The 11,364-nt window shown below is 39.8% G+C and overlaps 2 protein-coding genes across 2 annotated transcripts; one reads left to right on the top strand and one right to left on the bottom strand.

Moving 5' to 3' along the window:
* Window positions 1-1,098: 1,098 nt before the first annotated feature.
* On the top strand, window positions 1,099-3,613 carry LOC112075088 (NF-kappa-B inhibitor alpha). Its single transcript, XM_024142128.2, has 5 exons — window positions 1,099-1,426; window positions 1,946-2,054; window positions 2,295-2,591; window positions 2,714-2,971; window positions 3,188-3,613. The coding sequence occupies exons 1-5, from the start codon at window positions 1,179-1,181 to the stop codon at window positions 3,218-3,220; spliced, it is 945 nt and encodes a 314-aa protein (XP_023997896.1). The 5' UTR covers window positions 1,099-1,178; the 3' UTR covers window positions 3,221-3,613.
* Window positions 3,614-5,384: 1,771 nt separating this feature from the next.
* LOC112075087 (proteasome subunit alpha type-6) lies at window positions 5,385-8,202 on the bottom strand. The gene is made up of 7 exons (XM_024142127.2): window positions 8,014-8,202; window positions 7,302-7,396; window positions 7,094-7,175; window positions 6,726-6,881; window positions 6,340-6,518; window positions 5,873-5,967; window positions 5,385-5,591 (listed from the first exon to the last, which is right to left on the bottom strand). Exons 1-7 carry the CDS (start codon window positions 8,087-8,089, stop codon window positions 5,534-5,536), a joined length of 741 nt encoding a protein of 246 aa, XP_023997895.1. The 5' UTR covers window positions 8,090-8,202; the 3' UTR covers window positions 5,385-5,533.
* Between the last annotated feature and the right edge of the window lie 3,162 nt (window positions 8,203-11,364).

The raw sequence follows: 11,364 nt of genomic DNA, 5'->3' as shown, positions 1-11,364 counted from the left end.
ACGTTTTTAAATGTACAGTATGTAGTTCTGTCCTTGAGTTGTTCTTGTCTATTAATGTTCTGTATTATGTCATGGTTATTTTTTTTGTATGAACCCCAGAAAGAGTAGCTGCTGCTTTCACAACAGCTAATGGGGATCCTAATAAAATACCAAAACACCATGTAAATGTTACATTAGGTATGTGCAGCACATTAATGGTTTGTCCAGTAGGCTATATCTATATCCCATGGGGGAACACGCAGCAGTGTCCGTTTCATAGTGGGGTTGTCTCCATTTGGAAAGTGTAACTTTTTCCACCTCTGTAACATACCCTGTGGTATTATTCTGCAATCAGAGAGTCCCTGTGGAATCACCTGAATGTCCCAGCTCCATCTGATTCACCTGTGAACCATGCAACAGCAAGATATCTTTTGGTTTTGTTTCCCCATACTGGGCTTTTGTTCTGTTTTCCGACATGAAGGCTGCAAACATCCCTCAAACAATGGTATCCCAACCTGTATAAAACCTGGCCACCTATAGATATTAAATTGGCAATTTCTTATCCGTTTATGCTYGCAGAGATGCATTTTATCCATGTAGTTGTTCATATATGAGACCAGGTGAGGTGCAGAAGTGTAATAGCACAATAATAACAAATATGGCAGGCCTAATAATAAACCAATTCATTATTTCACACTGTGGTTGACCTTCAATTGACATTCCTTTTAACACTGGTTCTGCACAGTTACCTGATGGTGGCATTACAGTCAAAAGGTGCAGAACAGTTATGCCCCTCATATAACTTGTTATGACACATTTATTCCCCAAGTGAAAAGGGAATTCTTCAAGAACCAGTCAAAGGCACCTCTAATGTCTGTCTCTCATTCATCTTCTATCTCATTCATTGAACGTATTTATGTCTGCATCACAGGTACGTCTAATAGGAAACTACAAGTTTTCATTCTTACTCGTGAGTACGGGGCTCATTCGAGGGAATTTTTCTCATAAAAGCCCGGTCTATGAGTTTCCCTAGTTGTGTCGAGATAACTCAACGTGGAAATCCCCCATTCTTTGTCTCCTCCCAGCTAGAATATTTAAGCCACTGGCGCCTCCCTTCAACACGCACTCCATTCCAGACTTGAAAGGGAACAGAGTAGTGAGTGGACTTGTCAGTCAGTCAGTCAGTCAGTCTATTCAATATGGATGTTTATAGAGTTTCAAACGACAACCAAATGGATTATAACGTCGATGAACGGGTATCGAAACATGGCAAAATGATACCTAGCCAAGAAGACCGTTTTGATAGCGGTCTGGATTCGCTAAAAGACGATGAATATGGTAACCTTGTGAAGGAGCTGGAGGACTTGAGAGTGGCCCCCGTCGAAGTCATGTCAAACTCCTGCAGTAATGAACCCTGGAGGAAAACAGTGACCGAGGACAGAGACACGTAAGTTCACTTTTATCTTTGGGTAATGTTGCATCGGTATGTTTTATGAATGCATATGATTTTGCATAAAGTGCTGTATTGTTTTGGATTATAATTATACTATTTCAATGAGCTTTTCTTAATTTGCATTGTAGGACTAAGTCACTTTTAAAACGCACAGATATGCTCCTGTAATCAAGTTGTGTCAAATTAATCAGCTGATAGTCAGCATTTGCAAGTTAAAAAAATGACTTTTGGACTCCGCTGTCCGCTGAGTGTGTACTTTGGCTCAGAGCTGCCCCTTGGCGGCGCTAAAATCAGCTATGCGCAGTTAGGAAAGTCCCTGGCGAGTTGCCAGGAACTGATAATGTATCAGATGTGTCAAGCCGCAACTGGTGGAAATAACCCCCAAAAAATCCATTCTTGCGCAACGCTCTAGTGCTCGYGCTTTGTTCTTTTTTTTTCAACCACTTCCTCTCAGACGTGCGTATTTGAAGCAAAGCCGTTTTTAACTCTTTCTTTTACCCCTCTTCCACATAGGTTTCTCCACCTGGCCATTATTCATGAAGCCACAGAACATGCTGAGCACATGATCAAACTGTCACACAATGATGATCTATTCCTGGATGCACAGAACAATCAGAGACAGGTAATTAAAGATAACCAATTMATTTTTGTATAATTGACTAATTGAAGATTACAAAAATAGAACAATTAAAACACAAACTTAATGGGTTAATTAAAGCAAAATTAATTGGTTGATAAAACACAGTCTTATTGAAACAGGTGGTAAAACATCACTACACTTACATAGTTATAAACAAGCCATCTAAATGGTGGTATTTACACCTGAAATCAATAGCTTACCACCTTCTTATTCTTCTCTCAGACGGCGCTCCATCTGGCAGTGATCACAGAACAACCCCAWCTGGTAGAGAGGCTCCTAAAGGCTGGGTGTGACCCACGGATAGCAGACGACAGTGGGAACACCGCCCTCCACATCGCCTGTAAGAAGGGCTCTCTCACCTCCTTCAGTGTGATCACCCAGAACTGCCCCCGCCACCTCCGCTCCATCCTCACCTTCCCCAACTACAGCGGACACAACTGCCTCCACCTCGCCTCCATTAACGGATACCTCTCCATGGTGGAGAGTCTAGTTCAGCTTGGTGCCGATATCAATGCACAGGTAAGGTTTCATCACACAGGTGTTCTTATGCCAGGAATCAAGAATCCCCATTGATGAATTAAAACCTAAATGTATTCACAGACCAAAGGAACTAATGTTTGGTGTATTTTTGTTTCCCCCAGGAACATTGTAGCGGTCGTACAGCGCTTCACCTGGCTGTGGACCTCCAGAAYCYATCCCTGGTCCACCGGCTCCTCTCCATGGGGGCAGACGTCAACAGTGTGACATACGGRGGCTACACGCCTTTCCACCTGACCTACGGGCGTCAGAATGCTGAGATCCGCCACCAGCTGTATGAGAAGACGGCCCAGGAACTCAGAGAGCTGCCTGAGAGCGAATCAGAGGAGAGTGAGGAGGAGTGCCTGTCTGGTGATGAACAGGTGAGATACTAAAAGTTACACTGGTCTCTCTTGTAAAAGAGATTTGATCTTTGTATAAATAAAGGTTAAATTAATAAAAAACTGCAGTACTAGGGGATTGGGAAAAGGCTCTATCTGGACTAATGGATTGGCTATAGTACCAAAGGAATATTGTCTTCTATTTAAATGACAGTTGCGATTACAGATTCCTAATGTTGTTACTTTCGTTCTCCACAGATGTACGATGACATTACATTTGGGCAGAATTGAAGCAGTCGCATCACGTGGTGGTGTGAAGTCAAGTCGATGAAGCTGCTACTGGCCTGTCCAGTCCAATCAAAGCACAGTGGGAACTCCAGGTCCCAGAAGCCTTTWGGGGTAGAGCCAAATAGAGCTGGCCTAAAGACAAGACATCAGAGAGACAAGGCTGAAGATGGCATTTGTTCGGGGTGGAATTCTTGTGGTCTGTGAAAATCAAACGCACCGGGAAGCATAATATGAGCCCTGACCTCAGAGAATTATCCTATTTTCATGTATATATCAGACATCATATATTGTAAATACAGAGATATAATTTTTTATACTTGTGAATGTTTTTATTAAATGTGAGTGAAACACTATTGAAAAGAATCATTAAAATATGCATCTATAATATAAAATGGATTTTGACTGCTGTTTTCCTACTCTGTAGTTAATTTTCTATCACACTCTAGTAATTCTTCATGGCCATTTTTACACAGCAATATACAGAATTGAACCCATAGTTAACTGGCTCACTTAGCCAACGCTACTCACTCACTGACATGGAAATCCCACACAAGTCATGTTCAKTTTTCATAGACTTACATGACAACTGAAGTCCCCTTCCCCCACTCAACACAAAGGGAAGATCTCAATTGCATACTCTCAAAACCCATTGGATGAGAAAGCCTGGAGCATGCAATTGAGATCTTCCCTTATGCCGYGTCCATGTGCTAGTTGGAACTAGGAAACTGAAATTTCCAACATGCTAACTGGTTGTAGTTATATACAGGCCTCGTTAAACAAAATCACCAGGTTGGACATTTCRGAGTTTCCTAGTTCCGACGAGCATGTGAATGCAGCATTAGTATAGTCTGGGGTTTCCTGGTTGGGGCAAGATCACTATCTGTGAGTCACATTGTTAAAAGTCCCCCCAAATTGGATGTGTAAGAGGAACTACTGTTCCGTATAAAACATTCCACTCTGGAAGTGCTGCCGAATAAGTGTGTGGGAATTGACGACTCCTGTAGAAGAACCTACTGTTCACCAATATAAGAATAACATTTACTGCACTACCCATGCCTATTATTAGTATTACCAGTCATAAGGAGAGTTAGAGACAGCAGAACATGACAACTTACCTTCAGCTGTATGGATTTACCCCAAGTTGTCAGAGGGAAATTGCAAAAACTTTTATTGCTCAAAGTTTACTAAACAATTTATCTTCCTGGATAGACTGACTCATGTATCTTCTACAACCCTTTCCCCCATTGGCACACTATTATAATCAGTGATAGAGAAAGATATGGTCCTTGGCTACTGTTATAATGGGAGTGTAAAATGGACCCTCTAATTGCCCTCTAATTGCAGGCTATTTGCTGTGAGCCATAAATGTCAGTTGGCCTATTAACCTCTGGATTCTGAGGGGATTTCCTAAGGAATCTGACTCGGCCTCACCCAAAAACACAAAAGTTCCAATATCTCTGCATGTGATCCATTCATATCCTCTAGACATACAACTAACATGATGGGCCAGTAACACAAATTCTGAGACTTCAGATTAGTCTTTTAGCCTCTATTATATAAACCCAACTTGATGTGATATTTTCCAATATATTTCCCCATTCGCTCATCACATAGAAATATTGCACTCTTCTCTCAAGTCAGTTTGCCTTTTGATTGTCACCGGAGGCGCATTTTATTTCTGACTTGAAGGAAATGGAAAATGCAAAAAATCATGATACAAGGAGGCAAACAGGTCACAACCAGTTTTGACTGATTGTAGTAAAGAACCTTCACCACAGCTCTGCAATAGTATGTCATGTGATCAAGTGAGCAGAACCACAACAGGAAGTCAATGTTTTACTCTGCAGCAATGCTCAAAACGTCTCAGTCAGGTCACCCAATTTAGGGACAAACATTTTCCAAGTTTGTACTAGGTCATATAACCAAGGCATAGTGCACAGAATTCAGTCAAATCTATGATCACACATTGAGAATACAATTCCATTTTTTTTGTATAGAAAAATGAAAATGGCATAAGCCTACATTAGAAAAGGGTTTACACTTCATAAATACAAGATGGAATAATACACACAGAAAATATTGTGCAGTCTGTTACTCTAGTGTCTGAGTGACAACCCGTTCTGGCATTGAGCGATCAACCCGAAAACATATTAATCAACACTGAATATTTTACTTGAAAAAATGTTTAATGGAACAGGGGGCAAGTATACAGTAAACAAGGATTAACACCATTCTTCAATTTGGGGACTACAAATCCCACAATTCTTTGACTGGGCCTTACACACCTCTCTGGGCCTCTCTGTAGTTTTTCTGGGCTCAATCTCTTTCCGCTAGGGACACCAGGTGGGTGTCCACCTCAGACTCTGTCAGAATCCTGCAAGCAGAAAAGACAGATTAATAGAATAGAATATACCTTTGTCCATCCAGGATCRACAGTTTTCTTAGGCATTACCTTACAGAAACGATTACTAAAATTCTAAATTTCCACTAGTTTTTTTATTGTTGCAACAGTATTCTGGTGGTCCATTAGTGGGAGAGCCCAATATAGMACCACCACATCTAAACTAACTATTGTACACACTTTCTAAACAACAAAGGTCTTACTGTATTTTATATGGGGACTAATGATGAGTTCAGAGCAGAGTGGTGCTTCACCTGAATTTAGGGTCTTCTGTTGCGATGACTCCTATCTCCAGCTCAGAGGGCTTGAAATCAATGGACAGGACTGTTGACAGACAGGTGATGGCGGTCTGAAAAAAGAAAGAGACAACACAATCTCATCCATTGTTTTTGCAGAGGAGAGAACCAAATTCTGACCGTACAACATTTCACCCACYGATTCATTTCACTTTAATTTCGATGTACAGTACCAGTCAAAGGTTTGGACACACCTACTCATTCCAGGGTGTTTCTTTACTTTTACTATTTTCTACATTGTAGAATAACAGTGAAGAAATCAAAACTATGAAATAACACATTTGGAATCATGTAGAAACCAAAAAAAGTGTTAAACAAAATATATTTTAGATTCTTCAAAGTAGAAGAACCCTTTGTCTTGATGACAGCTTTGCACACTCTTGGCATCACCAAACCTTGTTAGCGGAGTAGAAGGGCATATCTACCTCGACAGTTTCTTTAAAGGTCAGGTCAAGTTTTTTTTTTACTTTCTTCTCCAGGAAGCTGGTTGCCTCTGTCTGTTTGACCCCTGCAGCAGTGGCCTTGAAGCCACAGTAGTATCCAGCAGGGTCACACTTGTACACCTGGGGACCACACTCATCATCCACACCTATCACTATCATGCCTGAGGAGAGACATGCTATTAGTCAAACAGGAAGTACAGTACACACAGAATTCTTTGAGAGTTGTAAATAATATTGGGGAAGAGATGCATTGTCTTCTATAATGTCTGAAGGAAAATTAAGAGTACAACACGGATCATCACTTTTGCATTTCTTTGACCGTAGAACTTATATCCAGTGATGGTGAACATGAATAAACATGCACTTACAGCATCCCAGTGGCCTCATCTCAGCGTTTTGTGTGTACACCTGAGAGATGTCAGCGATCCTCTTACATAGCATGTCCACTGGGATCTCATAACCGTACTTGTAATTCCAGTTTGCTGCCTCGTAGCGTGCTCTCTGGACCTGGGACTTGCCGTCCGCTGGGGGTAGGAGAAGACAAGAGACAAGCAGTTAGAAACAGTGTTGGGACTTGTTCAGGACAAGGTAAAAGGTCATGCATATGCTAGTATGTGTTTTGAGATACACATGGAGTTGAGTTGTTGTGAGTAACAACCATAGTAGTCTGTCTGCAATGAAGCCTGGATGGTCCATCACTCTGCTGAAGACTGTTGTGCTGGGTATTGTAGCCTACCTGTCATCCCTGACATCACACAGCCGATGTTCTCCGTTATCCTGAACAGGTGAGTGACTGTGGAGGAATCCAGCAGCTTGTCCTTGTGGAGACAAAACGAGGTGATGTAATTTCTAAGAAATACAATTGTTGTACTAAATTAGTCCTCCACTGGTGAGAAGCCTAGAATAATGAGGTAAACAGCCATGAGTTTTACAGCTGAACTTACTGGTACTTTCTTCTGTGTGACGACTACTGCACAGTCTTTACCTCTGACTGCTACTGACGTGAGACCACCTTGGTTTATGGCCTTGAAAGCATACTCTGTCAAAAACAACACATAAAACAGGGTTATTCATGACATTACATAATTTTAACGCATACAATAAAATAAAAAAATCACTTCAACAGATAAAAGCAGTCCCACTATATGAGACTTTCAGAGAAAAAACGGTATACCATATGATGATGAAGCTAGTCTCGCTAGCCTCGCGAGACTAGCTTGCTAACAACATAATTTGCTAGTTAGCTATCCTCACTAGCAAGCCGTACTCACATGCTATTAGGCTAGCCACTAAAAGAAAGCAACATGTTTTCAGTAGCTATCTTGTAAAAATTACAACCAACTTCATGTTGACTAGTTCTAGTTAACTAACGTTATGTTCATTGTGTTTCTTGAGTTTACATGTACCGGGTGTTAGCCTAGCTAGCATTCTGTTTAAATATGTGGATATTTAACTGGTGTAGCTTGCTAGAATATTAGCTAGTTCAAAATAACTTTCAAATGAAAAGTAGGCTTATTGCTAACTTGCAGTTTGTAGTTAGTTGCAACAAAGATAGGTTTCCCCTTTGTCTGTGGTTACAGTTAGCGCTAACTTAGCTAGGAACCATGACTGAGCATTTAGCTAGCCGGCATACGATTGAAAATACACTGTACTAACCAACTTGGTAGAGTCTACCCTCTGGAGAGAAGATGGTGATGTGACGATCGAAACCTGCACTTGAGCCCCGGGACATTTTGGTTTTAATTTAGTTAGCTAAAAAGCTAGCTAGTCCCAAATATTTAGCATGCACAATCTCACTTCATGCAAACAAAAAAATGATTTCACCCGGAAGAAGTAACAAATAAATTGTGACTACACCCGAGGTCAAATAAGCAGTGATCCAGGGTTGCCATGGTAACGTACGCTTTTTAAAATGTATTATTATTGTAAATGATTGTAAATTCAAAATAAACAATATAGAAAAAAACAAAGAGTATACAACGGATTATGCAAACATTACAAAATACCGACCTTGTAAAAAGCGCAAACATAACTTTTTCTTTATTTTCTTCACCTCATTGGCCACTTGCTCACTCATAGGCCCTACTGTTCATCATTTTTATATTGAGGAATATTATATAATATAATAGAGTATTATAAAATAGAAGTTAAAGTTATTTAATTTCCCAATCTATTCTATTCTCTATTCTATTATATTTATTTATTTAACCTTTATTTAACTAGGCAAGTCAGTTAAGAACAAATTCATATTTCTTATTCTAGGCATTAATGCCCAATTCGGGTCATTAATTGGACACAATAAATGTCACCTTTTCCAACAGGTAAAGGTGAGACCACATTTTTCTGCAATGATGAGCAGCCCATTTTCTCTGTATCGATAGGCCTACTCACACTCTTCGTCATTCATCAGGTATTTACGGTATCTGGCCCTACTGACAGACTACTATTCAGAGGGGAGTGTCGTCATGATCCTCCATGTGCATGTCTCTTGCCACGTTCACAACAACTGGGAACTCAGAAATCTCCTACTTCTGACTTCAGTGCGTTGAAGACAACTGGAAAATCTAAATAAAACAAGCTCTGACTGGGAAAAATCTTTTTGAACGGTCATCTAACTCGGAAGTCGGGAACTCTGGCCTCTTTCTAGAGTTCCCACTTTCCGACCTGAAGATCACTTACGTCATGACATGACCTCTTATTTTTTCTGACTTCCCAGTTGCCTTGAAAGCACTATTCCTTCTTTGGCCTCTGTGTGCTCCTCTAGAGAGATAAGGGAGTTCCTGCCAGGAAATTTRTCAGGCAAAGAATAAGGAAACAGTTTTGTCTTAAATCAGATAGCACATCGATTCTGCCTGCATCGATCGGTTTAGAGAGGAGTGAAGCCATCTGATGTAAGACAATGATTAACAGTTTATCTGAAGGAAGCAAAGCACTCGATAGCTGAAGGGAAACATTKTTCTAATTAGATGTTTATGGGTAATCATCAATAAACAAGTTTACTCCCTGTGCCAGAACATGCAGTACTTTCCTTTTCCCTGTTCCTGGTCAGCTTGACTGAGTGTTTTAGAACAGGGATTATAATGGGTTAATAATTTGACTATTTACAGATGTAGGATCTTAATTGTATCTCTTTTTTGTTTCAGAGAATGTACCTGCACAGCAGGAAATGTAAACTTGTAGWGTATTCAAGGTTTAAAAAGGCTTCTAAAGTTTGTAATTTCCATTTAAAATGTCAGACTTGATTTGCCCTAATGAAAAATGTATCAACCCCTACAAAAATGTCCATTCATTATAATCCACATCATATTTCACATGTTCTGTTGCTGCAGGATTATTTTCCTGCTGTAGCCAGATCCTACATCTGTACTGTACTTGGCATACAGGTTATTTCCCTTTTTCCCACTCAACTGTTAGGCTCTTGGCTGGTTTGAATTGCTTCCTCATCATGTATTACTAGTCTGGTACATTCAGATCAAATGACTCAGGTGACTAGCTACAGTATAGTTTGACAACCAGTCAAACTGTTAGGATGAAATGTTTTGGATGCTTTTGATATGTTCTCAATTAATCAAATCCGTAAATCAATGACTTAAAGGATATATATATATATATATAAAGAAGTGTCATTTCATTGAGATGTGTGTCGACATCACGTGCCACTTGCTCACTCTTTCACACACACACACACACCCTTATCTTCTCCATTCTTCCAATAATACACAGTAGCAAAAAATCCCAACGTGTCTTCCATTTGGTGTTGTAAGGCTGGTAATACACCATTCAATAGCTCACACGCAAAGCTCACCACATAGGYCTATAACCATAGTCACACCTTGTAACTAAATGGTGCCTTGGGTTGAATAATGTTGAGAGATAGGGCTTTATGGGGAAAGACTGAAATGCCCAAAAAGGATTTCACAACTCCAGACTCCTTATTGTGGTAAAAAAAAGAAAATTAAGTGTTTGAAAAATATCAGAGCATACAGTAGGTATAAACTTGTCAGACAACTTTTCAGAAATCTCCAGACACTTGCAACAAAGAGGGTATGATGACAATAGATCCTGTTAAAAATATTTTTTCAGAAAATAGAAAATGACTGTTGAAAAGCACCAYCTGCCACCTTGTTTWAATATTTCACAGTGTACACAGACAGTTCCCCCCACCCCCATACCCCACCAAACAGACCTGGTATCTCTCATTGTGTCTTCCCCTCTTCCTGTATTCTGTCCTTCTCACTTCTGTTCTTTCTGTATCAAAGGAARCAGTATTTTCATCCATTGGAGGCTATAGTCTACCTACCCTTTTTGAGAGGAAAGACCCCACCCCCATTTCTCATGTTGTGATGTGTGGGACAGAAAGTCACAGATCTATCCATGGGATGCTGGGGGATCTCCACTTGCAGTGAGTACATACAGTGTGTTCATACAGAACCACCATACAGTAGTTTGTCTCATATTTCCCACTAAAGGTGAAGCAACATGGTAACATACATTGTGAGAGATTCTTAATGACAGGGCCTTCCTTTGAAATCAGTGGGATCTGAGTCCATTAATGTAAAATGCATGCATTTGACACATTACTATACCAGACATGTGTGAACTTCTTTCCACATATAAGGATAAAATACAAAAATCTACAGAATACAGAGTTCTAGGAAACTCATAATTCTGTGTAGTGACATGACATTTAAAATAATAATTTTGAAAAAGTTGGTATGACTTTACACCTTCAAATGTGAATAGTTCTTCATAAATTCCTCTTGTTCATTACAGTGAGAACAGAAATTAAGATTATTGAAGAAATCTCAAAGTACTGAGATGCTTTCTTGAGATAAGAATCTAATCTTGTCTATGTTTGTGCAGTACACTTACCACACATTTTCTTAGAAACTGGTCGCTGAAATAGTTTCTGAGAATGTCTTGAAACAGATTCAAAATAAATACATAAGATTAATTTCATCTCACTTATTAAGCAATGTAGTTTTTATTTTGATAAACGGGGACTTA

The sequence above is a fragment of the Salvelinus sp. IW2-2015 genome, unplaced genomic scaffold, assembly GCF_002910315.2.
Source record: "Salvelinus sp. IW2-2015 unplaced genomic scaffold, ASM291031v2 Un_scaffold2976, whole genome shotgun sequence".
Classification (NCBI taxonomy): domain Eukaryota; kingdom Metazoa; phylum Chordata; class Actinopteri; order Salmoniformes; family Salmonidae; genus Salvelinus; species Salvelinus sp. IW2-2015.
Note: the sequence above shows the minus strand (reverse complement) of the source record. Positions and strands in the feature narration are given on the sequence as shown.

What these genes read in the sequence shown, in the direction of transcription:
- LOC112075087 (XM_024142127.2), bottom strand. Translation starts at nt 8,089, where the DNA reads ATGTCCCGGGGCTCAAGTGCAGGTTTCGATCGTCACATCACCATCTTC. An exon ending in TCACACAGAAGAAAGTACCA is followed by an intron (nt 7,176 to 7,301) that starts GTAAGTTCAGCT and finishes TGTCTCCACAAG; the next exon opens with GACAAGCTGCTGGATTCCTC. An exon ending in CCTTTAAAGAAACTGTCGAG is followed by an intron (nt 5,968 to 6,339) that starts GTAGATATGCCC and finishes TTCTTTTTTCAG; the next exon opens with ACCGCCATCACCTGTCTGTC.